This window comes from Tyto alba, unplaced genomic scaffold (genome assembly GCF_018691265.1).
Source record: "Tyto alba isolate M040663 unplaced genomic scaffold, T.alba_DEE_v4.0 Super-Scaffold_200000175, whole genome shotgun sequence".
Taxonomy (NCBI): domain Eukaryota; kingdom Metazoa; phylum Chordata; class Aves; order Strigiformes; family Tytonidae; genus Tyto; species Tyto alba.
This window is the reverse complement of record NW_024881290.1, coordinates 271,898-299,485: the sequence shown is the minus strand read 5'-3', so window position 1 is coordinate 299,485 and position 27,588 is coordinate 271,898. Positions and strand designations below refer to the sequence as shown.

General features: G+C 55.4%; 1 protein-coding gene across 1 annotated transcript; it reads left to right on the top strand.

The window, feature by feature from the left end:
* Positions 1 to 62: 62 nt before the first annotated feature.
* On the top strand, positions 63 to 26,286 carry LOC122153600 (antigen WC1.1-like). The gene is made up of 12 exons (XM_042794002.1): positions 63 to 615; positions 1,029 to 1,104; positions 1,654 to 1,726; positions 21,879 to 22,194; positions 22,553 to 22,867; positions 23,128 to 23,140; positions 23,173 to 23,191; positions 23,514 to 23,790; positions 24,538 to 24,675; positions 25,403 to 25,498; positions 25,929 to 26,012; positions 26,222 to 26,286. Exons 1-12 carry the CDS (start codon positions 63 to 65, stop codon positions 26,284 to 26,286), a joined length of 2,025 nt encoding a protein of 674 aa, XP_042649936.1.
* The last annotated feature ends 1,302 nt before the right edge of the window (positions 26,287 to 27,588 follow it).

The following is a 27,588-nucleotide window of genomic DNA, read 5'->3' as shown; positions in this document are numbered from 1 at the left end:
TATTTGGGGTAACCGTGGAACAGCTTATGGGAGCTGGGCAATATATTACCATAGACGCTCAAATGCGGCAAGGCCCAGATGTCTGCCTGGAGGCCATGCGGACAGAAAGGCTAGCCATAGCCGCAGTTAAAACAGCCCCCTCATCTCCGTCTTATATGGCAATAAAACAGGGACGGGATGAAACCTTTGCGCAATTCATTGATCGGGTAACTGCAGCTATAGAACAGGCAGAGGTTCAAGAGTGGATGAAACCTGCGCTTCTCAGGCGATGCATTTTAGAAAATACTAATCCAGAAACAAAGTCTATTATACCAACACTGCCTGGGGATGCTACGATAGAGCAGATGCTGGAGTGTATGAGCAGGGTGCCTGTAGGCCCCCAGGCTATGTTGGTAGAGGCAGTTAGGGAGTTAGGGAGGGACCTGATCCAGGCCCAGCACCAAGCCTTTGCAGCCCTAGCCCCATTACGTCCATCTGAGAAGCAACAGCGACCACCGACGCGGCGCCGTCCCAAGTGTTTTCGATGCGGGCAAGAAGGACACTTACGGCGAGAATGCCGTGTTCGACGAGTCTGGTGCGAGAACTGCCACTCGCACAACCACAGTGCCGCTGCATGTGGGTGATCGGGAAACGCCCGAACGAGCGCGATGGGCCACCGTGCAACGACAACAGTGGTGGCCCCTGCACAGCTAGGCAACAGCCCAAAACTGCCTCAACAACAAGTCCCAGCCCCCGCCAACAACAATCCGTTCCTGCGAGTGCTCTCCAGCCAGCCACAAGAGGGAGCCTTGGCTTGGACCTGGCGACAGCAATAGGTGTTACACTGATCGATCAACGGCCGCAAAGGATTGCAACTAAGGTTAAGGGCCCAATATTAATTAATGGACAGCCACAAGGTCCTTTACTAGTTGGGCGATCATCAAGAAGCATTAAAGGACTGTTTATTCTGCCAGGAATTATTGATGCTGATTTTACCGGGACTATATGCATAATGGTGCAGACTTTGTTTCCCCCAATTCATATTCCAGTGAACAGTAAAATTGCTCAATTAGTGCCTCTGCCCCAACTGACCAAAGAGATGGAAGCCATCTCCGCGGCTACCAGGTGAGCCGCTGGCTTTGGATCCACAGGAGATTTGGCTCTGTTAACTATGGCAATGAATCGCCATCCGGTGATTGACGTTACCTTCTGCTCGAATGGGACACAGATTTGCCTTACTGTATTATTGGATACTGGAGCCGACCTCACCATTGTGGACAATAACCATTGGCCACCCAACTAGCCTTTGGAACCTATGGCTCGCGGAGTCAAAGGAGTTGGGGGGACACTCATCAGTGATGCGCAGCAGAGAGCATATTCGAGTGATCATAGATGGGAGAGTCGCGAATACGTATGTAACAGTTATGCCTCTGCCTCAAGGAGTTTATGGCCTAATTGGCCGTGATGTGCTGGACCAGATTAGTGTCATCCTGACAACCAGTGATCCTTTTTAGCGACAGTCACTGCTTCTAGAGCTTTCCCAATCCTGTTGAAGTGGTTATCAGACACCCCGGTTTGGATCGAGCAGTGGCCGTTGAAAAAAGAAAGCCTTTCAGCAGCGCATCAACTAATTGAGGAACAGCTGTCTCAGGGATATTTACGATTGTCCATTAGCCCGTGGAATACACCCATATTCGTTGTCCGGAAAAAGTCAGGGAAATTTCGCCTCCTCCATGATCTGCGTGCGGTAAATGTGCAGATGCAGCCCATGGGAGCCCTCCAGCCCGGGCTGCCCAATCCATCTATGCTGCCTGAACACTGGCATCTACTCATTGTTGATCTGAAAGACTGCTTCTTTACCATCCAACTGCATCCAGAGGATACACAGCGTTTTGCCTTCACCCTCCCATAGATTAATCGTGAAGCACCGGCTCAGCGATTCGAGTGGACAGTATTGCCACAAGGAATGAAGAACAGTCCAACACTCTGTCAACTGTTTGTAAGCAATGCCTTACTACCCGTCAGAATTGCCTGGCCTACTGCATTATATATCATTATATGGATGACATTCTGATTGCTCAAGAATGCCCTTTCTCTGACCAGCAATGTTCCTTTTTGACTCACGCTCTTCAAAAGGAAGGCCTTGTTATTGCTCCTGAAAAGGTTCAATCTTCGGCACTGTGGAAATACCTTGGGTGGCTGATAACAGACTCACAAACACAACCACAGAAATTACAGATACAGCTTGATGTCTGTACCTTACATGACGCACAGAAATTGCTTGGAGTCCTACAATGGCTTCGCCCTGTGGTAGGAATTGCCAATGATGAATTGGATGTCCTCCAACCCTTACTCCAGGGGGTTGATCCTGCTTACCCGGTGCACTTATCAGAGGAACAACGATCAACCCTGTCCCGAAATGCAGACTACGTTACCCAGTGATGAGTTGACCGCCGAGATCCCCGGCTACTGGTAGACCCCACCATCTTAAACAGCCCATCCCAGCTCATCGGCGCATTAACTCAACACCAAAAGAAAAAGGGGGAGAAGGTCAAGGTACTGGAATGGGTATACACAAGGCTACAGCCTCAAAAATCCATTCAACAAAAACTGGAGAACCTAGCAGAATTAATTAGAAAGGACCGAACTCGCATCCTACCGATTACGGGATCTGAACCAGGCAGCATACATCTACCCATCAAGAGGGAGTTGCTTGAATGGTGCATCAGACAATCGGAAGAGTTGTAAGCCAGCCTGCTAACTGCAGCTCAGGATATAGCAGTGACTCCAATCAAATCGCCAGTACTGCAATGGGTAAGCCAACACGACTGGATCATGCCTTCCAAATGCAGTGAGACGCCTCTATCAAACACCATTACTGCTTTCACTGATGCTGGAAAAAAATCTAAGCGTGCCGCCGTCACCTGGTTGAAGGATAAAGTATGGCACCACCATGTTTTGTCAGCTATTCCAGGGGACTCATTGCAAACGCTTGAACTGTCAGCAGTGGTTTGGGTCATCCTTTGATGGCATGATCAACGTCTCAATGTAGTAACTGATTCTTTATATGTTGCAGGAGTCCTACACCGTATAGAAGATGCACCACTCAGGGACTCAAAAAATCCCAGATTAAATGAACTATTTTGCCGACTTCAATCTGCTTTGCAACAGCGCCAGAATCTGTATGCAGTCATTCATATAAGAAGTCATATGTGGTCCCAAGGACTAGGGGAAGGGAATCAAAGAGCAGACCGACTCGTCACCCTAACAGTGCCACTCAGCGACTTTGTCAAGGCCCACGAGGCTCATGCTACTTTCCATCAGAATGCAAAAGGCCTGAAAAAACAGTTTAATATAACCACTGAAGAAGCAAAGGGATTGTAAGAGCCTGCCCAGAGTGCAGCCATCATGGTCCTGGCCTGGGAGTCGGAGTTAACCCCCGAGGATTGGGCCCTGTGACCTCTGGCAGATGGATGTGACGCATGTCCCAGAGTTTGGTCGGTTAAGATATCTGCACGTCACAATTGACACATACAGCCCATTTGTATGGGCCACGCCCCAGACAGGCGAAAAGGTATTGCACGTAGTACGCCATTTGACGAGCTGCTTCGCTGTCATGGGGGTTCCACAGAAGATAAAAACGGACAATGGTCGGGCTTATATTACTGAAAAAATGAGAAAGTTCTGTCAGAGCTGGGGGGTTGTACACATGACAGGTTGTCGTGGTTTAGGCCTGATTGTCAGCCAACCACAATGCAGCAGCTCTCTCTCCCTTCCCCTCCGGCAATGAGAAGGGACAGAGAGCCAGGCTTGGGGTTCAAGATAGGACTGGGATGGGGAAAAATCACCCTTTTATGATCACGAGCAAAAGGCAGACTCGTTAGGGGAAGAAAAAAACCCCATACATTTATTACAGACACTAACAACACATAACAGAGTAAGACAGTGAGAAGCATTGCCACATCTTGAGAACACCTTCCCCCCACCCCTCCCTTCTTCCCGGGCTCAGCTCTGCTCCCGATATCTCTACCTCCTCCCCTAGTGGTGCAGGGGCAGGGAATGGGGGGTGCAGTCAGCGCTGCCACTTCCTTCATCTTCGGTGAGGGGAGTGTCTGAAACTTGTTCCCCCTGCTCCATCGTGGTCCCCCTCTCACAGGAGACAGTCCTCCACAAACTTTCTCCGACTTGAATTCCTCCCACGGGCCGCAGTGTTCCGCACACTGCTCCGTCATGGGTCACTAACTTCCTCCGACTGGATTCCCTCCCACGGCTGCAGCCCTTCCCGAGCTGCTCTGGCGTGGGACTCCCCCGCATGCTGCAATCCTCCCAGCACTGAATTACAGCAGCGGGGCTACCTTTTCCCATGAGACCCCGGCCTTCTTCGGGCACAGAACCTTGATTATTCCGAGCAGGAGCAACAGGCCATAAATCAATGTCTGCTCCACTGTAGATCTTCATGGGTGGCAGGGGGGGGCCGCCCTGCCATCTCACCACAGGATACAGGGGGGTCTCTGCTCCGGCACACCTCCCCCCTCCTTTCTTCCTCCGTTCCTCCACTGACCTTGGTGTTCATGCAGCTGCAGCAACTCCTCCTCACAAGTCCGAATGCACATCACCACGTCCCTTCTTAAATACGTTATCGCAGAGGCGCAGCCAATTGGCTCAATTTCCCAAACAGAAGTGGAGCTGACGTGGAGCTGGGGGAGCTACGAGAAGCTTCTCACAGGGGGCTGCCTCGATAGCCCCCTCCCCTGCCACCAAAAGACTCCACCACTCACTCAGGACACAGTTATTCCCCATTCTCCAACTGGGCAGGCTATAACTGAAAGATCACATCAGACAATTAAAATATATTTGCAAAAATTCCACGACGTCAAAAATATCCAAGAGAGAGTAGCTAAGGCACTGTTTGTGATGAATTACCTTTGCATTTTTGGAGATTCAGATGTAGCGCCGGTTAAGAAACATTCTGACACCTCCGGGAACAACAAACCACAGGGCATGAAAGTCTATTATAGAGACCTATCCACAGGGAAGTGGGAGGGACCTGCTGAGGTCCAGTTCCTTGGTAAGAGCTATATGTGCATTCTTACTCCCTCAGGCTCCCAGTGGATTCCTGCCAGGTGGACTAAGGCCGCTTTGGACGTTGGACACTCCGAAGTTCCAGACTGTTAAATTTCCTTGGGATAACTGAAGCAATGTGGTGGTTTCTGTTACTGGTTTTGGGGGGCGCGAATTCGATTGGGGTTGGGATAAAGAGAACCGTGTTCGATCCAAGAGAAAATGTATGGGTAACATTAGGCTGAGCCGCAAACACTACCACCTTTTGCACTAGTCTCGCCACCCCAAGTGTGCCCTTTCTAACATGCTTGGTAGGCATCCCCCTGAACGGTGCCAACTGGGGTTCTCTAAACCAAACACTTGCGGAATATGCCCAACGCTGGAACCAATCCAGGAACTGGTATAGGGCTTTTGCATCAAACATGAGTAGCTGGTTTGACAAATATGATTCTTGGGCTAACCGCCTGCCCATTGGCCCACGCCCCAGGAACTTGAACTAGTAGACTCACTGAATGCCTCTTACTGTGTTTTCCTAGATGCGTCTAAATACCCCTGCAGTGAAGGGAACCGGTACCCTTGCAAGGTCACAGTAGGAACTGAGGTATCCTCACAAGGCAGTAGCGCCTGTTGGGGAAATTGGTGTAAGCCAATGAGCCGAAATAGGCTGCATCCAGCCCCTGGTACTACCACGCCCAGGAGGTTACCTCCTGGCCTATTTCTCATTTGTGGTGATCGGGCATGGCAGGGGATCCCCTTCCGACCCACTGGAGGGCCCTGCACCTTTGGGCGTCTCAGTTTGGCCTTACCCCATCATCACCCTAATAAAAACCATCCAGTTCGGCGATATAGATGCGCACTAAAGACCCTCACTAATGCCTGTGATGACAATGTCAGCTTATGGAACAAATGGGAAGTAATATTCTCTTCTTTCTTTGTCCCAGGTGCTTCTGCTGCCCAAGCGCACCGACAGTTAGAGAAATTATCTTGTTGGGTGGTAAAACAGGCAAATCTTACCAGCACTGTACTTTCAGGCCTAGCCGAGGGTATGAACGAACTCCAGCATGCCATATTACAAATCGAATGGCCATTGATTTCCTACTCTTGGCGCATGGTCATGGCTGTGAGGATTTTGAGGGTATGTGTTGTATGGATTTGGAAGACAAATCGAGGTCAATTCATACGGAACTTAAACAGCTTGTAGAACATACCCAAAAGATAAAACAAGATGTGGGGTTCTTTGGACTAGACGGACTCACTAACTGGATGGGATTAGGTGGATGGTTAAAAGGCCTTTCCAAAGTTTGCTTCTTATTCTGATCTTTGTCATTATTGGGCTTGCATGTTTAAGTTGTGCTTTATCATGTATTAAGAAAATCTTTGAACAAACGTTGGGGCAGGCTCTGCTCGTACAAAAAGAAAAAGAGGGAACTATTGGAGAATGGCACAGAGACAAGGGTCATGAGCCCACCGAGCAGTTGTACGATCAGAGCCTGTTCTAAGGGCTGATGCTGCCTCGCTGATGCTGGGCCTCACTAGGGTTTGCCTGCAGCTGCTCGCAGCTGCTGATACATGAAGAATGTCAAGGACACTTCGGTCTTGTGTATCGTGGTGTGTCAAAAACAAGTTAAGAGGAATTAGAAATAGTGGCCTGAGAAACTTATTGTTATGGTAACGGTGGTCTGAGAAACTTGTGTTATGGTACCGTTGTGTATTGAAAACAAGTTAAGAGGAATTAGAAATAGTGGCATGAGAAACTTAGTGTTATGAGAAGCTTGTGCTGTTAGCTAAGTAGGTGGACCGTGCGAATACGACCTTTAGAGCTTAAGCCAATCAGCTAGTGACTAGTAGGCATAATAATTATCATTGTCTGTATAAATATATGTACCCTGGTCCAATAAAGATATATGATGCTCTATCACCCACATTGAGTCCGTCTCGGCGTGTCATTCCTCCGTCGCTCCACACATGCATGTGACAATAAACCAGCCACAAACTGGAACCAAAAAGTGGATGAATTGACAAAAATTAGGAAAATAGACATGAAAAATTCTTTAGACCCCACATGGTATCTATTGGGAGAATGGTTACATCAAAAAAGAAAAGATCTCTGGCCTACTGCTTTTGCCTGTATATATCTGGGATTTTCACAGGTCTACTTTTCCATTGTGCTTTGATCTTTCCCACAGCAGGGCAGGAATCTCAAGGATGTTCAATAAGGTGCCTCTGTGTTTCTCACAGGCCTCTGTTATCTAAGCACAGACATTCTACCTGTCAAGCACACAGAGGTAAACCACAATTAGTGTGATATATGTGTTTTTTGGCACCTCAGCTGCAAGTCACTTGAGCATATTTACAATCCTCCTCGGCAATTTTCCATTCTATTCCCACAACAGGGCAACCTAATAAAAGCCAACAGCTACCTGCAGAGATGGTGGAGCCAAGCTCTCTTCTGCAGTGGCCAATGATATGACAGGGGCACCAGTCACAAACTACCTTTTGGGAGCTCTAGACTGAGCCTCAGGAGAAATAGAATGGACTAGGAGGAACATTGCTGTGATCTCCACCTTTGGAGCGCTTCGGGTTTCAGCTCTACAAAGTCGCAGCCAGCCTGGAGGCTGGACTAGAGACCCCTAGAAATCTCTTCCCCACCAATCCTTCCATGAGCCTGTGCCTTGCAACATGCCCTACAAGAAGAAACTAAGATGGAGGTGAGGGCCTCTATGTCATAGGACAATTCAGGGTAAAAGGGAGCTCAGGAAGCCTCGAGTCCAATGCCCAGCTCAAAGCAGGGCCAGCTCTGAGGTCAGACCAGGTAGCTCAGTAAATGTCAACATTCACATAGAGAGTTTACACATGAGCCAGGCATCTAAGCCACCATTACAGAAACGAAGATGAGACATTTGACCAGCTCCCTGAACACAGCTATCAGTATGCCATCCCTCCTGAGATTCCTGGGAACATCCACCTTCTTTTGCAGAAGATTCTTCTGTAAGGTTCCTGGCACATCTCCAGACCAGGGGGTGCTCTAGGCTGTAAAAAAGAAAGAAAGTCTGATTTGGGTACTATCAACTTAATTACTAAAAGAGAGGGAGATAGAGGGATCTCAGAGCTTCCATGTTGATGCTGAAGATCTAAGCTGTTGGAGAATGGCTCAGAGACAAGGGTCATGAGCCCAACGAGTAATGGTACGATCAGAGCCTGTTCTAAGGGCTGATGCTGCCTCGCTGATGCTGGGCCTCACTAGGGTTTGCCTGCAGCTGCTCGCAGCTGCTGATAAATGAAGAATGTCAAGGATGCTTCAGCCTTGTGTACCGTGGTGTGTCGAAAACAGGTTGAGAGGAATTGGGAATAGTGGTCTGAGAAAACCAGTGTTAGGGTAACGGTGGTCTGAGAAACATTGTGTTATGGTACTGTTGTGTATTGAAAACAAGTCAAGAGGAATTAGAAATAGTGGCATGAGAAACTTAGTGTTATGAGAAGCTTGTGCTGTTAGCTAACTGCAAGTAGATGGACCGTGTGAATACGACTTTAGAGCTTAAACCAATCAGCTAGTGACTAGTAGGCATAATAATTATCATTGTCTGTATAAATATATGTACCCTGGACCAATAAAGACACAAGTAGACTGGTGCTCTATCACCCACATTGAACCCGTCTCGGCGTGTTGTTCGTCCGCAGCTCCGCACTAAGCCTCTGAGAAAGGAGGTCAGAATGAAAGTTTTGAGCTAACATAGCTTTTTGATCATTTCAGTTGTGAAGGCTCTGCTCCCCACATTCAGTCACTGGTACCCAGAAACCTGCCCTGCTTTTCCTTCTTCTCCTCCCCAAACCTGACCAAGTGATGGGAAGAAAGGAAGCAGAAAGGCCCTAGGCCTCTGTGAATTAGCGGGGGTCTGGCACTTGGAGGCCACAGTGTCATTTCATTGTACACCCCATAAAGAACTAAGCTGGGAAGTGAGACTGAAAGCCCAAATCCACAGGGTTCATTGACAGGCAAGGCTGTGTCCGTGGCTGGTCTGGAAACCAGTACACCTACTGCATAGATCAAGCTGGTGTTGAAACTCTGGCTTGGGCTTCAATGGTCTCCTGGGCCCAGGGACAGAGGTGTGGGCCCAGACCCGAGGTTGGGCTGGCCAGGGCCGATGGAGGCCTATGGATGCTCTCAGTGCCCTGACACTGCGCCCACGGGATCCCCCCTGGCAGTGCCCTCGAGAGGCCAAGTTCTCCTGCCCTGAAGTCCAGGGCCTGTGCTCTGCTCCTCTCCTTCCCCACGTCCCTGGGGATCTGGGAGACCAGGATTTCATGGTCACGCCCTGACAATGGTATTCACATCCCTGCACCAGCTCTTTTGGGAATACCAGGTCCAGGTGAGCAGACTGAAAGGACTATTTGCCATCTGTGCTAAGAATATTTCCACAAACTCCACAAGAAACGTCCTGGGTGGTTTGCATGCTGCTGTCCCACATGAGCAGTGAATACCAAGGAAACTGTGTCCTCCAGAAGAGCCAGGTTGTGTGATCCACTGATTTCCTGCGACCATTCAATGAAGACATTGTTGACTCCTCACCCTGGCTGTATGACCTGTAAACGGCTGGGATGGAGTTGATTTTCTTCATAGCAGCCCATAGGGTGATGTGCTTTGGATTTGTTACTAAACCAGCACTGATAACACATCAGAGTTTTGGCTGTTGCTGAACAGTCCTTGCAGAGCATGAAGGCTTTCTATTTTTCCCACTCTGCCCCTGCAGCAAGTAGGCTGGGGGTACACAAGAAGTTGGCAGGGGCACAGCTGGGACAGCTGACCCCAAAGGACCAAAGAGATTTTCCATTCCATATGATGTCAGGCTCAGAAATAATTAAAACAAAACAAAACAAAACAAAACAAAAACAAAACAAAACAAAACAAAAAACCCCCAACAAAACAAAACAAAACTCAATGGAAGAAGGAAAAAGGGGAGATATTCATGGTGATGGCATTTGTTTTCCCAAACCCTGTTTTCCTAGGAATGACTAAACATCTGCCTGCTGATTGGATGTAATGCATGAATTTCCCATTTTGCTTTGCTTGCACACGCAGATATTGCTTCACCTATTAAACTCTCTTTGTCTTGACCCATGAGTTTTCCTGCTTTTGCACTTCCAATTCCCTCCCATGCCCTGCTGGGGTGGTAAGAGGCAAAGGGGAGTGAGCAAATGACTCTGTGGGTGCTTAGCTGCTGCCTGGGGTAAACCAAACTGAACACCTACCACAGTGTCATCGTTTCTGGTTTCTCCTTTGACCCACACACATCTCAATCCATGAGCTTCTCTGGTTTATTTTTTCCTCTTGTCCTGTTGAGTGGGCTGAGTGAGTGAGCAGCTGGGTGGCTGTCTGGCTGCTGGACAAAGTTAACCCACCACAGGACTACATCAGGACTGCTGTGTCCAGTACGGGGTTCCCCAGCACAAGAAAGATCCTGACAGACTGGAGCGAGTCCTGCGGAGGCCAGAAGGATGGTTGGGGCCTGGAGCACATTATGGACAAGGAGTGGCTGAGAGAGCTGGGGTTCTGAGAAATCCCTCAGAGCCAAACACTGCAGCAAGGACCCAGGCCAGTTGGTGGGATCTCACTCAATGGATATTTTCAGTATTTGTCAAGACAAGCCCATGAGCACCTGATCTAGCTGGAGCTGTCTGACATGGGGCTTCTTGGCTGAGAGACCGGCTGTGGCAAGAGCTCTGGAACTTGGTGCGTCATGAGTGTCAGTAGGAAACCAGTTTCCTTTTTACTAATAATGGTGGTAAAGTTGGGTATCACTGGTGTTTCCTCTTCCAGGACTTTTCCAGCCCAGCCCAGCCCCAGCCCAGCTCTCCCCACCTGCCCTGGCCCCAGGGCAGTGCCCACCACAGGGATGCTGCAGCCCTCTGGGCACTCAACCACAGCTCCAGCTCCTCGGAAGGGCACAGCAGCTCCTGGAGGTCAGACAGGGGGGTCAGCCTTCCCACAAGCACCAGGGCTGATGCTGGCCAAAAGGGACAGGAGGAAACAGAAGCCAGTCAGTCTCTAGCTCTGCATGCATTCATCTGGTAGGTTGTCCCTAACCTCACCTGCATTTACACCCTTCCCTTCCCCCACCAGCCCTGCTCCCCAGCACAGCACAAGAGTCCTGGCCCTGGGCCTCCTCAGGCAGCTCCTGCACCTCTCCAGTCTCCCTTTCCCATGCCCACTGCGTTCACACTGACCCCCAGGGCACTGCGGAGTCCTTGCTTGCATATACCTTGATTTAGTGCTTTGCTTTTGGGGGACATCAACTTCAAGGGTGTTTCACTTTATGCGTGTCCATTCGTTCCCACCCCAGGGCATGTGGTGACCCCTACTCCTCTCCTGACCAAATTATTTTCCATAAAGACAGCTATATGCCATGAGTCCTGGCATATATGAAGCAGCCTGAGGAGGTAGTGGGGAGCTCATGCACCATCTTACACCAAGAAGAGAGCCTTTAAAAGCAGAACTTTTTGTCCAGTGGAACCCAATGATATTGTGATCTTAACTCCAAATACAGGGAGAACATAAGGAGAAAAGAATTTTAAAAGACCAATTCCTTAGACATTTTATTGGCAGCCACTTTGGAGGAAGAACCCAGCCTTCAGGCACTGCACCCAGGAGATCCCATTTTATTCAAGAGCTGCTATTGGATACGTCACACCTGACACAGTGTGGTGCAAGAGTAAGACACAACAGGAAAAATCCTCAAGAGAGGTAGGGTAAGTCCAGAAAATTATCTATATGTAGGATTATTACAGGGAAAATAGCAGACTCCTGGCCTAAGATAAACTCTGGGAAATGTGAAGTGACTTGAGACAGGTTGTTGTCAGTGAAACTACATCCCTTGGGTCAGTTTCCATAGGGCATCCTTGAGCTGCTGGTTCCTCATGGTGTAGGTGAGGGGGTTCACTGCAGGGGGCACCACGGAGTACAGAACGGACAGTACCAGGTCCAGGGTTGGGGAGGAGATGGAGGGGGGCTTGAGGGAGGCAACATGGCAGTGCTGAGAACCAGGGAGATTATGGCCAGGTGAGGGAGGGATGTGGAGAAGGCTTTGTGCCATCCCTGCTCAGAGGGGATCCTCAGCACGGCCCTCAAGCTTTGTGCCTAGCACAGTGCAATGAAAACAAGGCAGCCAAATGCAACAAAGACACTAACCACGATAAGCTGAACTTCCCTGAGGTAGGAGTCTGAGCAGGCAAGCTTGAGGATTTGGGGGATTTCCCAGAAGAACTGGTCAACAGCATTGCCTTAGTGGAGCAGTATTGACAATGTATTGGCTGTGTACAGCACAGCATAGAGAAACCCACCGCCCCAGGCAGCTGCTGCCATGTGGACACAAGCTCTGCTGCCCAGGAGGGTCCCGTAGTGCAGGGGTTGGCAGATGGCAACGTAGCGGTCGTAGGCCATGATGGTGAGTGAGAATACTCAGCTGACATAAAAAACGAAAAAGAGCTGAGCCACACACCCTTGGCAGGAGATGTCCCTAGTGTCCTGCAGGGAATTGACTACGGATGTGGGAACAGTGGTGGAGATGGAGCCCAGTGAAGGACTGAAAGTTTGAGAAGGAAGTGAGAGAAGGCCAAAACTATTTCTCTTGTTTAGAGCAAAGAAATTGTTTATGGTAGAATCGTTGTTGGTCAGCATGTTCTACTCATATTATTTTCTTCCTTTCACTCACATAGTTTAGTCAGCTGCTAGGCAGAATTAATATCAAGATGTTTTGAAATATGCAACGTCTCCCTCAGGAAATTTAAGTAGGCCTTGAGATGGTTCCTTAAGTTTCCTGAGTACCCCTGATAACAAGGGCCTAAGACGCCACTGTCAAGATAATCACCTGGGAATTAGTTTCAACTGACCTTCTTGGAGCATCCCAGGGCCCAAGAATGGATGAGCTAACTGCATGACCATATGTGGGCAAAGGAATCCCAAAGTTCAATCACCGGACACTGTGAGGAAGACTATGAGTGACCACCAGAGGGGGAAAAGACCCTAACCCTAATTTTATCACACATGCTCGGACTATGTAGATAAATTCTAGGAAATCTTATGTATATGTAGATTAGTTCTCAGAAATCTACTGAATATGTACAAGCTCACAGCACATATTCTCTGCGATTGTACCTGTCTGTGGGAGCACTCGTGGTGGAGCGATCCCCAGTGCTGCCCAGCACTGCTAATAAAGAATACCTGCTCAGCAGTTCTACTGGATTCTAAGTGTTGAGTGAATTTCTATGTCAGAAGGAGCAGCCCCTGCGGCCCTGGCTGGAGCAGTCGGGGTGGGGGTGGCTCGGGGGCACCGCGGGGATGTGCCCGGGCTCGGCTCCAGGAGGAAACCACAGACTTCCTGCCCGGGCGCTTGTGGGGGGAGCACGAGGAGCGCTGCGAGGCCACGTGGGCTGTGGTTTGTGCACCTGCAGGCTGCAGCTCCCGAGTCCCCCGCGGGGAATAACGGCCCCTCGGTGACATGCTGAGAGTCAGGGATCCAGTCTGAGCTGCTTGTCTGCTGCCAGGACAGGGACATGGCCCAGCCCCAGCTCGTTTGAAGGGACCTTCCATGGGGCTCTCCAGGGAGGGACGGGTGAGCCAGCGCTCCTGGGATGGGGCTCTGGCCTGGGCTGAGGCCCTTTCCCCGCTGCTGCTCCCAGCACAGAGGGGTATGAAGCAGGGGCAGGGGCTCTTTCCTTCCCTCCAGACACAGCCCCAGGTGCAGGCCCAGCCCTGTGGCTTCCCAGTGACATAGGGGATGGCTGGGCACTCGCACCTTGGGCTCTTGGATGTGCCCAGTATAGGAGATGCTCAGTGCTCCCGGCCCACACAGCAGGGTTCAAGGCATGAAAAACCCATTTCCCCCACTACAGCCAGCCCTGTCCTGTGACACCGCACCACCACAGTGATGTGACACCTGCAGCAGAGCCATCCCTCATATATGGTCATGCATGGCACTGGAGACGTTCATTGGAGGGCTGGGCTGTGTCGGAGGGGAGATAACTCCCGATAATGTCTAAAAAGGTGCTGCTGCTTTGATTGGCTCCTCCCGTAGCTGGCCTGGCATCCGCAGAGCTATATTGCCCTCCCATCATCATTGTCCCCGTGAGTCCCCAGGAGCCTGTGACAGGAGTGTGGCACGGCAGGGATGTGCTGGCAGGGCAGGAGGCTCAGGATGGGCACAGAGGGACTGCTGTCCCCTCAGGTGCTGGGGCTGCTCCTCTGGGTACAGCTGTGCAGGGGTAAGTGCCGGCTCCCTTGTCCCACAGCCCAGGAATAGCGGGTACCAGCGTGGTCATCGGGATCTGTCTGGGAACGGGGATTCTTTGCAGGTGCTACAGAGATGATGGACACAACGTGCTCAAGTTCCGTGGACCCTGTGCCCTTCCCTGGGCCCATCTGGGTGGGAGACAGTATCTCCTTTTGTAGGGTTTCAGTGTCTAGGGCAGCCTGTGCCTGGCTGGATTCACAGACACCCTGTCCTGGGTTACATTTTGGGACCCCCTCTCCCCTCGTAATGTGCCTCTGGAGCCGGTGGTGGCCTCACTGGTGATGGAAGCACCCAGAGATCCCCCCCTGGACACTGCTAATGTCTCGGGGGTCCCGAAGGGATTTTGTGCTGCTCACTGTCCCCTTGTTCCAGGGGAGCCCTGACCCCATGAAGACAGTTTGTACACCACGGAGAGATGGGGACCAGGGAATCTATCGTAGAGAGACAACCCTCCTGGGGGACCCGGCCCAGTGCAGGGACTGGACTGACACCAGGGATGTGAAGGGGATGTGGGTGGGGGGATCCTCTGGATCGTCTCAGTGGGAACACGGAAAGCCCTGGGCATGGGGGTGAGTTTGGCTGGTGCTGGGGCAGGCAGTTGCATGGGAAGCTGCAGGCCTGGGTACACGGGGCTGTTCAGGGGGTGCTGGGGAGGAGCAGGTGCCCAGTGCAGGGCAGGGCAGTGTGCGGGTGGGCATGGGCAGGAGGCAGGTGGCCATTGGAGTGGGAAAAGGTGCCTTGTGTGGTGGGATAGCGAATGACCCAGCAGGGCTGGAGATGGGCACCCTCAGCCTTACACAGTCCATGAGGACAGAAGGGACCCCTGAACTGCCCTGGGGACAGACTTGAGAGGAGTGGGATCCCACCCTGGTGCCTCTGACTCTACCCTGGCAGGGGGCTCCTCCAGACCCACAGTCTGGGGCTCGGTGCTCCCCTGACCCATCCCATCTTGGTGTTTGAAGGTGCTGCAGAGGTGAGGCTGGCAGACGGCGGCAGGAGCTGTGCTGGGAGAGTGGAGGTGAAACATCAGGGCAAGTGGGGGACTGTGTGTGGTCACTACTGGAGCATGAAGGATGCAGCAGTGGTTTGTAAGCAGCTGGGCTGTGGGTCTGCTGTTGGAGCTCCTCAGTATGGACACTTTGGGCCAGGATCTGGCCCCATTTGGATGGATGATGTTGGCTGTAATGGCACCGAATCTGCTCTGTCTGACTGCACACGCAGAGGATGGGGTGGAACATAACTGTGGTCATCACCTTGATGCTGGAGTGATGTGTTCAGGTAAGGGGACAACCTATTCCCCACCTCTGGGGCTGGGATTGTGGAAAGGATCTGGCTGTGCCCTCAGGGAGCAACGCGCGGACACTGGAGCACTGCTCAATGTGGCCAGTCACACTGCCGAGCTGGGACTGTCATTACTGGTGACCCCAGTGCCTGGGGAAAGCCCAGAGTGAGCCTACCCCAGGGTGAACTAACCCTGCCACAGTGTCTCAGCCCCTCTTCAGCCAGTGTCTTAGGCTGCAAATGAACACTCTGTCCCTGCCCCAGTGTGTCCACTGGTATCCACTGGACTCCACTCAGTCTGCCAGTTCCCAGCCAACAGTGCTGAGGACCCTGTGCTGGAGAAAGCAGTGCAGGTCTTACTTGGAACATCACACACTGGAGGAACAGCATGAGGTGGCTGGTCCCCATGGGTCATTCCCTATCACAGGCATGAGTACTTTTCAGGGAGCATGAGTGCTGTGCCTGGACAGAGGAGCAGGGTGGCACACAGCCCTTGGCCTTGGACCCAAACTGCGCACACCACTGGTGCTGGGGGGACCATGCCAGGCAGCACAGGGCACCTTGTGCAGCAAGCAGCTTGTCTGAGTAGTGTCTGGTGCTGTGACAGACACATATATTTGGATCTTCTGATAGTGTAGAGAAGGGGTGCAGGGGGGCCTGGATGTGTTTGTGACACGAACAATGCCCCAACAGCTTCTTCTGAGATGTGCAGTGAGTGATTTTTGGTCACAGCTTGCTTAGAGGTGGTGTGGGATGTGGACATTGGAATGCCACAAGGACTCTGGGAACTCCCAGTTGATTTCTTTTTATTTTTTTCCAGAATTTTTTCCGTCTGGTGGAAGGGAAGAGCCGCTGCTCAGGACGTGTGGAGATCCATGATGGGAACCTGTGGAAAAGTGTCTGTGATTCCCACTTTGGTGCCAAGGCTGCTGACGTGCTCTGCAGGGAGTTGCAGTGCGGCGCAGCCCTGCCTGTCGCTGGAGGAAGTCACGTTGGAGAAGGGGTGGCTCCCATGTGGGATGGAGAGCTGCGGTGTGTGGGGAATGAATCCCTCCTCGCCTCCTGCCCCAGGGGGTCCCCCCGGGACCAGCCCTGCACCCACGCAAACAGCGCTGCTGTGAACTGCACAGGTAAGGACTCAGGGTGGGCTGTTGAACACCTGGGCTGTGCCGGGGGCAGGGGAGGAGGGCAGGGACTGTGCTGGCCTTGGCCTGAGAACAGGAGGGGTGATGTTGTCTCCTGCAGTCTGCAGTTACGCAGGAAAAGATGCAGAAGCCAATGTCTCGCTTCTGTTCCGTCCTCCTGCATTTGGTGCACGGCTGCCGAAAGGTTCAGGATGGGGACAGAGTCCCTCTGTCCCCTTAGTTACTGTAGCTGCTCCTCTGGGTGCAGTTGTGCAGGGGGAAATGCCTGCTGCCCTGCCACAAAGCCCTGGGGCCAAGGAGCAGCACAGGGATCCCTCTGGAAACGGGGCTTCTTCCCATGTGTCGATGTGACAAGGGCTAGAAAGTGAACAGGTTCACTGAGCCTGTGCTTCTCTGCGTGGCAGAAGGGCTTTTCTGCTTCCAGGGCTCCCACGTTTCTGGCCGTTGGTACCCGGGTGTGGATTTGTCATCCTTGGGCACCGTCCCTGGGGCCCTGGCTCTGCCAGCTCTGTTCCCTGTGAGCTGGTGGTGCCTTAACTGGTGGCTCTTTGTTCTGTCATCCCAGAGGCACAGCCAGCCTCCGGGGTACCCGGGAAGGGGTGTGGGCTCTTCACTCTTGTCCTGGAGTCAGAGTGATCCCGGGCCTGACCGGGGGTGGGTTGTGCTTGTGGAGACAAGGGAACTGGGGAATCTGTTCCCAGAGGCTCGCAAAGGGGTGACCTTCCTGCGGGGATCCCAGACAAGGTCAGGGTCTGGGCTGATGCCCAAGGACAAGGAGGGGGCATGGGTTGGGAGGCCTCACTGGGACCATCATGTTGCTCCACAGGGGACACGGAAAGTCCTGAGGGAGGAGGGTGAGTTGGGAGGGGCCCAGGGCAGGCTGTGGTCCAGGGGAGCTGGGGGCTCTGGGGAGGAGTAGCCGTGTGATCCTGGGGGAGCCCTGGTGGGGACAGGTCCCTTTTCAGGGTGCTGTCTGGGGAGGAGCAGGTGCCCTGGGTGAGCACAGGATCAGGGGACGAGGGGCTGTTGGGTGGATGGAAGTGCCAAAGTGTGTGGTGCCACAAATGACCCAGCAGGGCTGGAGCTGGGCACCCCTAGCCTTGCACAGCCCATGAGGAGAGAAGGGACTCCTGAACTTGCCCTGGGGACAGCCTGGAGGGGAGTGGGCTCCCACCCTGGTGCCTCTGACTCCACCTGCACAGGGCTTCCCCAGACCCGTGGTGCTGGGGCTGAGCGCTGTCCTGACTGGTCCTGTGTCAGTGTTTGAAGGTGCTGTGGAGGTGAGGCTGGCGGACGGCGGCAGGCGCTGTGCTGGGAGAGTGGAGGTGAAACAACAGGGCAAGTGGGGGACCGTGTGTGGTGACTCCTGGAGCATGAAGGATGCAGCAGTGGTTTGTAAACAGCTGGGACTGTGGGTCTGCTGTTGGAGCTCCTCAGTACGGACACTTTGGGCCAGGATCTGGCCCCATTTGGATGGATGATGTTGGCTGTAATGGCACCGAATCTGCCCTGTCTGACTGCACACACGGAGGATGGGGTGAACATGACTGTGGTCATGCTTATGATGCTGGAGTGGTGTGTTCAGGTAAGAGGACAACCTATTCCATACCTCTGGGGCTCAGATTGTGGAAGGAACCGTGCTTGCGCCTCAAGGAGCAACAGTCAGGCACCGGAGCATTGCCCAGTGTGGCCAGTCACACTGCTGAGCTGGAACTGTCATTACTGGTGTCCCCAGTGCCCTGGGGAAAGCCAGTGGGAACCTGCCCAAGGGTGCCTTACCATGCCTGGTCCCTGAGCTGGTGCAGATGAACCCTCCATCCCTGCCCTGCATGGTCTGTTGATTGCCATCTTTCTCCTCCTGTTCACCCAGGAGCTGCTCTGGCAGGTGCTGCGGGCCAGCTGCCCCCATGCCAGAGGCACCAGAAGTGACTCCTGTGGTCACCCACCTGTCCTGGGGACGGGCGTGAGACTGGGGAGCTACTTTTGGGTTATCCCCTGCTGGCATACACGAGTCTCTTGGCTGAAGCAAAGGGGATGCTCAGAGAGGAAGAGCACTGGGCTTGGCTAGAAGAGCAGGGTGGCACGTGGCACCTTGTGTCTCTCCCAGGGTCACCCCATGAGTGCCTGCTCATGGGGACATGGCACCGTGCAGGCAGTGATGACCTGCCACCCAGCCTCTCCTGTCTGCCCCAGCCCCTGGCTGCTCTGTGCCACAGGGGATTTGCCAGCAATTACAGGCTCTCCTCTGTGCCCACCCTTGAACCAGGAGCACATGTAAGCCCAGGGCTGCTCTTCTGTCCACTCTCCTGCCTTCTGCCCAGCCACTGGGCAGGGCCATGCATGCCCAGCAGCGCACTCTGGCCATGGCTGAGAACCTCTGTACTGGGTAGGCTCCTGAGCAGGGTGGTGGCCCAGCCACTGACCATGGGTACATCCTCACAGTCCCTTAGTCCTGTGACATGTCCCATCCACCAGCCTCACCCCAACAGCTCAAGATCTCTGTGGGCATGGGGTGCACTTCTCATGGCACCAAGGGGCTCCTCACGCCTGGCGCTGAGCTCAGTGGGGCAGAGCAAGCTGCAGCAGCCAAACGCACCTGGCCCCATTTCCCCAAACGCCGAGTGCTATGGGGGCTGCAGTGCCCAGGGACCAGTACTGGGCAGCCCAAGGTCTCTGCAGCAGCAGCAGTTTGTTGGAGAGAATCCTGTGGCTGTGGATGTTGGAAGAGAAACAAACCCCCAAGTGCTGTGCTGATTTCTGAGGAGCAGCAGGGCTGGGCCTGATGTGTTTGTGCCACCAGCACCCCCTGAGAGCAGCTTAGGATGTCGTAGGGCTTTTTGCCTGTGGCCACCTTGGAGATCAGCTAGCATGTAGTCAGGGTACTGCCAGAGGGCTGTGGGAACTCCCAGAGGTCATTGGTTGGTCCAGAATCTGTTTGGCTGCTCTAAGGGCACAGATCCTCCTGAGGACGTATAGTGATCCATGACGAGGCCCTTTGTACAGCGGTGTGTGACCCACACTTTAGTCCCAACAGCTGCCAACGTGGTTTGCAGAGTCTGCTGTGAGGTCTGCAATAGACACACACCCCTGAGTAGCTCTGATGGTGGAGAGAAAGTGTGTAACTTGACATGGATGCCTTTGTGACACCATCACTCCTTAAATAGCTTCTTCTGAGAATGTGCAGTGAGTGATTTTGGTCACAGCTTGCAGTGGAGGTGGTGTGGGATGTGGGCATGGGAATGCCACCAAGATCTGGGAACATCCCAGTTGATTTATTTCCAGGATTTTTCCGTCTGTCGGAAGGGAAGAAGCCGCTGCTCAGGACGTGTGGAGATCCATGATGGGAACCTGTGGAAAAGTGTCTGTGATTCCCACTTTGGTCCCAAGGCTGCTGACGTGCTCTGCAGGGAGTTGCAGTGCGGCGCAGCCCTGCCTGTCGCTGGAGGAAGTCACGTTGGAGAAGGGGTGGGTCCCATGTGGGATGGAGAGCTGCGGTGTGTGGGGAATGAATCCCTCCTCGCCTCCTGCCCCAGGGGTCCCCCCGGGACCAGCCCTGCACCCACGCAAACAGCGCTGTTGTGAACTGCACAGGTAAGGACTCAGGGTGGGCTGTTGAACACCGGGGCTGTGGTAGGGGTTGGGGAACAGAGCAGGGACCGTGCTGGGCCGGGTGTGAGGACAGGAGGGGTTGATGGGTTTGTTTGCAGCATGACAATACTGCAGAAGGAGAACAAGGGCACTGTTGTCCCTCTGGCCTCTCCACCAGCTACTGAGGGTACAGGAAGCACTAATCCACTCTCTTTTCTCCGCATCTGTCCCCAGAGTACACAGGGATCAGACTGGTGAACGGCAGCACAGTGTGTGCGGGGAGGGTGGAGGTCCAGGTGCTGGGGACCTGGGGGACCCTCTGTGCCTCCCGCTGGGATCTCTCGGATGCCCACGTTCTCTGTCATCAACTCAACTGCGGGTTTGCTGAATCCATTCCTGGAGGAGAACATTTTGGGAGAGAGACTGGCCCTGTCTGGAGAGACTCATTCCACTGTGACGGGACTGAAGCCCTCCTGCAACAGTGCCCAGTGACCAGCCTGGGGGCCTCGCCGTGCTCCCAAGGGAACGCTGCTGCTGTCATTTGCTCAGGTGAGTGCTGGAAAAATGCTGCATGAACTCCATTTGTCACTTGTGTGCAACATAGCCACTAAAAGCAGGGGTTCCATGGCTGTATCAGGCTGAATTTCTCCTTGGGGAAACCCTGGCTTCCCCAGGAACCGTCTGGAGGGCTTTCCCTGCTCCGACTGACCGCTCGACTTTGGGAGAGCTGAGGACTGAACGGAGGCAGGCATCTGCCCCCAGGGCAGTGGCTTAGGCCCCAGCACCACCGCCAGGCCCGGGCTCCTCTGTCCTCGTACTGTGCAGCGAGCCCAGGACAGGGCTGCAGGGCTCTGCTCCATCCCTCTGGCTGCAGCCGACTGCATCCCGTCCCCACAGAGAGCCCTGCAGAGCCTCATCCCCCCACCCAGGCAGGAGCTGGTGCCCCCAGCAGCAGCTGACCTGGCTGTGAGCTGCAGGGAGGGCCCAGGCTTTGCCCTTGCTTCTCGTCAGCACAAAGCTCCACCTTGTCCCGTTTGGTTGAAAATCCCCCCTCGCCCTGCTCCCTGCAGGGTGCCATGCTCCCGGTGCCGCCGATGGCCGTGGCATCTCTGCTCTCCCCAGGCCCAGCCGGCTTTGGATCCCTGCGGCTGGTGGGCGGAGGGAGCCGGTGCGACGGACGAGTGGAGATCTTCCAGGATGGGGCGTGGGGCAGAGTCCTGGATGAGCAGTGGGGACATGCAGGAGGCCAGCGTGGTGTGCCGGCAGCTGCGGTGCGGAGAGGCAGGGACAGCCTACAACCCCCCAAAGCCTGAGCGAGGGACGGGCTCCCGTGGGGCTGCGAGGGGTCCGGTGTGCAGGGCACGAGGCCAAGCTGACCTCTCTGCAACACCTCCCTGCCCAGCACGTGCGCTGGTAGGCAGGGCTTGCGGAGGACGTGGGAGTCATTTGCTGGGGTGAGTGGCACTGCCCAGGCGCCCAGGTGACGGTCTGCTGCAGGCGGGCAGGCCCTGACAGCGACTGGGGTTTCCACCCGCTGCAGGGAGCCGGCAGGGTCCGGCTGGTGAACGGGGCCGGGCGCTGCGCGGGGAGAGTGGAGATCTACTCCCAGGGCATCTGGGGGACTGTCTGCGACGACGGCTGGGACCTGTCTGATGCCGCCGTCGTTTGCCACCAGCTGGGCTGCGGAGAGGCAGTGGAGGCAGCCGGCTCCGCTCGCTTCGGGGAAGGCTCCGGGCAGATCTGGCTGGATGGTGTGAACTGCTCCGGGGCCGAAGCTGCTCTCTGGGACTGCCCGGCTGGGCCCTGGGGGCAGCACGACTGCGGGCACAAAGAGGATGCGGGAGTCATCTGCTCAGGTCTGTGCCACCTCAGGAGCTGTGGTGGGAGCCTGGTCCCGGGGAGGGCAGGACTGCGGGGAGAGCCGGCCATGGCCAAGGCTGCCCCTGGCTGCCTCTGAGCTCCTGCCCGAGGCCCACCCGTGCACGGACACCCTCAGTCCCACGGGGGGTCCCTGGGGAGCTCAGCTGTCCCCAGAGGGTTCGCGGGAAGGGCAGGGCTGGCTGTAAATCCGGGACTTCTCTCTGCCCCTGGGTGCAAGGGGGATGTGGTAGGCCTTGCCCCTGCCTGGCTGAGGTCCTGGGGGATGTACAGAGGTGTCCTGGCTCCCACAGCCCCAGATCAGCCTGTTCCCGCTTTGGGGCCTTTTCTTCCCAGAGTTCGTGGCCCTGAGGCTGGAGAACAGCGACGGCTGCTCCGGGCGCCTGCAGGTTTTCTACAACGGGACATGGGGGAGCATTTGCTCTAACTCCATCACTGACAACACGGTGACACTGGCGTGCAAGGAGCTGGGCTGCGGGGACGGAGGATCCCTGGAAACACGCCTGCCCTCTGGCAGGGTGTCTGGCCCTGCCTGGCTGGATCGCGTGCAGTGTGGGGAGACAAACAGCTCTTTCTGGCAGTGTCCCTCCACACCCTGGAACCCACAGTCATGTGAATACCTGGAAGAGGAGATCCGCATCACCTGCAATGGTAACTCTGAGGCACCCAGGCACCAGTGTCACCCCAGCTCCTGCTCCCCACGGGGCATGGCCAAACACAGAGAAAGAGCTTGGAGAGGCTTTTACTTTCCATGCCAGACCCAGTGGCAGAAACATGACCGCGGCCACACATGTCCAGCAGCAGTTGCCTGCAACTGGGGGTTGCCAGCAGTGCCTGCAGGAAGCAGAGGCATCTCCAGGTGAGGTCTCAGAAGAGACCCGACAGGCTTCAGAAGAGCCTCCCCTCCATAGACAAGCTACTGCTGCTCTGTGAACCAGGGACCTTCTGGGGCTGAGCAATCAGGGTCCCCCCACAGTCCTGCACGTGTCCCATGGATGATGGGGTTTCAGTTGCTGCCGTGCCCCAGATGGTGCAGGGAGGCCTGAGCAGAGCTTAGCCCTGCTCTCTTCTACATGATCCCCCAAACCAGCCCCGTCACCACAGTGTTTCCTTCTTCAGGGGGACAGCCAGAAATGCACCCGACTCCGCTGGTGCCGTGCCCCAACTCCACGAGCTGCACAGGTAGGGAGGTCCCCTCTGTGTCTGGAAGGGCTCTTCCTGCTCTCCCGGTGCCATGGGAGGTCTTTCCTTTCTCCAGCCAGGGAGAAGATTCGTGCCGTGGGAGGCGAAGGACGAGTGCTCGGGCAGAGTGGAGGTCTGGCACCGTGGCTCCTGGGGGACGGTGTGCGACGACTCGTGGGACATGCAGGATGCCGAGGTGGCGTGCAGGCAGCTGGGCTGTGGCCCTGTGGTGTCTGCCCTGCATGAGGCTGCGTTTGGGATGGGGACGGGCCCCATCTGGCTGGAGCAGGTGGAGTGCCGGGGGACGGAGCCGTCCCTGCAGGACTGCTGGGCCCGGCCCGGGGACAGCGGGGCTTGCCGGCACAAGGAAGATGCTGCCGTGCGCTGCTCAGGTGAGTGGCAGGGCTGGGAGCCCTTGCTCGGGTATTGGCAGGGAAGCTAGGGAAGGCCTTTTGTTCACGTGGTCCGGGCATGGCCCCCGACCTTCCGAGAGAAAGAACATTCCTGTGGAGTGCAGGAGCCCGGTGCCAGGCAGGGAGCAGCCTCGGTGTAACTGGCCGTGCTCTGGCCACTGCCCGTGGGGCCCTGCAGCCCCAGGGCTATCCCCTGGGCTGCCTCTGCCATCCTGCCTGCCTCCCAGAGCAGAGGTGCTGGGCTCTGCCCCGGCCTCCCTTTCTGGCACTACAGGAGGGGCAATTTGGGTGGGATGTGTCAGGGACATCTAGAGACACACACACACACACACACACACACACACACACACACAAACACGGTGTGTTGGGGAGGAGGTTTCCTGATACCCACACACCCAGTGTCTCAGCCCAGCTCTCCTTTTCCTCCTCTGCAGCTACACCCAGGATGACAACACCCCCACCCCGAGCAGGTAACTTGTCCTCCCCCGAGGCTGGGTACCCCAGGGCCAGGCTGTGACCCACAGCTGGATGGAAGGGGCTCCTTGCTGGGGTGTGAAACTGCCTGGAGGAGATACTGGAGTGGTGGCAGGGGGTTGGGGAGAGCTGTAATTTACCCAGGAGGGTGGAAGCTTCCCTGTCACTCACCCTTGGGGCCATCCACCTGCTTCTGCTTTGCGTGATGGGGCCAGCACTGGTGCTGCCCCTTCCAAGTTCTCTCCCATGCAGATCCCACCCAAGGCCGTCAGAGCAGCAGCGGGAGAGTCTCAGTGCCCGTCATCATGTGCATCATCCTGGGGACCCTTGTCTGCCTGCTCCTGGCCCTCCTGGCTGGACAAGTGCTGAGCGCCGGGGCTGGGCGCAGAGGTGGGTCCTTGCCCAGAGGTGCTGGGGGGAGATACCTCCTGGCAGGGCTGTGGGGTGCGGCGGGGGGTATCAGCAAGGGGCACAGGCAGAGCGGGAGGGTGAGACTGTGTGCTGCTACCTGTCACATGTGCTGCCCCATTGAGTGACTGGCCATGGGGCACCAGCAACAAGGGGTAGCGAGAGCCCCAAGGTGGGGGCAGTTAGCCATGGGGTGAGGAGAGAAATGGCAGAGTGGGGATGGCCAAGGCTGGCTGTGCTCTCGGTAGTGCTGGAGGGGGCTCTGGGGCAAGAGAGATGCTAGGAGGAGTGTGGGGCAGCAGGGTCCATCACTGTGGTGTTAGGCCCCCAGGCTGTCCCCCTGTCCAGCCCTGCCCACCCCCTGGCAGGACAGGGGCCCTACTATAGACCCGTGGGGCAGGAAGGGGCAAGCTCCAGGTGGAGAGGAAGGGTGGTAACAGATCCAGGGTGAGACAATGGGGACATGGCGCACAGGCCAGAGGGGCATGAGCGCTGTCTCCAAAGCAATGATGTGAGGGTGACGCTGCCCCAGATGATCTTCACATCGATGTTGCCCTCACTGGGGATGTGGTAGACATGCCTGGATAGCACAGTGGGGCTGTGCTGTTCGGCCTGTCCTGAGGTGGCCCAAGGAACCGTTTTGGGGGAGCACAGTGAGGTCTATTTGCCCCTCTGCCTGTCCCTGTGCCAGCCCTGCCTCTGTCCCCAGGCTCCAGAAGAGCCCAGGAGCCCTTCCCCGAGGCTGTGTACGAGGAGATCGGGTACAGCCCAGCGTGGGAGAAACGAGCCAGGTTTGATCGCTCAGGTGGGTGTGGGTCTTCCCTGGAGGCACATCCGCAGGACCCATTCCTCTGGCCCCAACCCAGAGCTGACGCCCTGAAGCCCCCCAGCCTGTGGTCCCTGTGGTGCTGGGGCTGTGGGAGCTGTGGGGAGAGCATCCAGGTCCTGATCCCAGGAGAGAAGCTTTCTCCAGTCAGCTTTGACTGTCCCAGCTGGACAGCCCCTCTCTTCCTGCCCCTGCACCCCATGAGACACCCGAGGAGCGAGGGAAGGGGCTGTCCTGGGCCAGCTCTGGAAGCTCCTTTGAGACAGGGTTTGTCCTGGGGGAGCAGGGTGAATTCCCAGCCCTCCTCCCCACACAGCCCCAGCTCTGTGGGTCCCCCTTCCCCAGCAGCGCTGACCGTGAACCACGTCAGTGGGGCTTGCTCCATAACACCCGCTGTGCATCTCTCCAGGCTCCTATTCAGAGGAGTCCCTGACCCAGCTGCAGCCCCACCCTGGGGTCAGTGAGGAGGAGAAAGGTCTGGGATCAGCACCAGGTAACGGAGGCAGGAAGGGGTTGATCTCCCTGCAGACATGGGGTGGACAGAGGTGTCCCTGAGTGTCACCATCGGAGAAGGGGAGGACATGGGCATCTCTTGTGCTTCTGCCAAGCCCAGTGTCTGCGCTCTGTGTCCCTGCACATCCTCCCATCCTCTGCTCTTCAGGACAGATCTTCTCACTGTCACCAGCTCCCCTCTCCTTTCAGATGTCCTTGTCCTGCCTGGAGGTGACACAGCAGATGGCTACGATGATGCCAGGGAAGGTTCCTGACCTGGGGGAGGATGCTGTGCCTGGGCAGGGAGAGTGGGAAATGCCCAGGATGCCAGAGGAGGGAGCAGGGCCCAGGGCTGCACCTGGAGGTGAGAGGGAAAGAGAGTGCTGCCTGTTCCTAGGGTGCCATCCCTGGTGCCCCTCAAGTCACTACCCTACTGACACCCAAACCTGCATGGGAAGGGGGAACCTGGCATAGGAGTTTTCCTTGAAAGGCCCGGGGGTGGGAGAAGGAGCTGAATGTGGTGAGGAGCAGGGAGGGTGGTGGTGTACAGATCCCATGGAGTGAACTGAAACGTCCGGCCTTGCTGCTTGCAGGGGGCAGCCTGCGCTCCTGGAGAAGTGCCGAGGTCCCTGGAGCTGAAGGAGACACCTCGTCCCCGTCCCCGGGGAGCATGGGCTATGATGATGCTGAAGAGGTGCCTGTGGCACTTCCCTGTGAGGACGCAAAGGCTGTGACACCGGAGCTTGGTGCACAGCAGTCCCTGAGCCCCAGGCCAGGAGAGCCCATCCCTGCTGCACAGCTGGGTGCAGCCGGGAGGGAGGAGAGGTCTGTGCAGCTGGGAGAGCCGAAAGCACCAGGGGACTGTCTCCCTTGAGCCATGGGCAGCAGAAACCGCTGGGAGTTTCCTCCGTTTTTATTCCCATTTTTATGCTGTGCATTCTTATATTTGCTTATTAAAAGCCTCTGGGGGCTTTGACCCAGAGCTGATGCTTCCCTACCAGGTAGTCAGGGCATCTCCCTGAGGCTGGTCAGGGGGAGCAGAGAACAGAGACACCATGGCAAGGAAGGGACACGTCTCAGGGACAGCAGGCTCAGGGTCAGCCTGTGGGGCTGCGTGAGGCCATGGTCCCTGGGGAATAATCTTGGTGAGAGAGACATCCATCCTGCTGCCCACAGGCAGTTTCTAATCAAAGTGACTCTCTGATAGGTCCCATGATGCACCCCAGTGGGAGCACCCATTTCTTCCCCCAAGGGTTCCAGCTGCTCTTTCCCCCAGGCCCTGCCTGGGCCACACTGATCCCACCATGCAGAGGCCACGACAGAGCTGCCATGTCAGGGTGAGCCCTGGGCTTTTGTCTCACAGAAGCGAGCACTAAGGTGACCGCAGGTCCCTGAAAACCCCAGCCAGCCCCAGGTGGGATCATGGCCCGCGGATTACTTCCCACAATGCTTGGGAGGCAGCTCTGCTCCCCACTGCCCTGGCACAGGGTGCAGAGCCACCTCCTGGGAAACACGTGGCTGGGATTCTCTCTCCTCATGCTCTGCCAGGACCCCAGTCTCCATGGGCTGTTCCTCCT

Bases quoted from the DNA above. Each gene is read 5' to 3' on its own strand.
- LOC122153600 (XM_042794002.1), top strand. From the start codon at position 63: ATGCGGCAAGGCCCAGATGTCTGCCTGGAGGCCATGCGGACAGAAAGG. The intron at 616-1,028 runs GTGGGTGATCGG...TTCATATTCCAG, and splicing joins CAACCACAGTGCCGCTGCAT to TGAACAGTAAAATTGCTCAA. The intron at 23,791-24,537 runs GTGAGTGGCAGG...TCTCCCATGCAG, and splicing joins TGCTGCCGTGCGCTGCTCAG to ATCCCACCCAAGGCCGTCAG.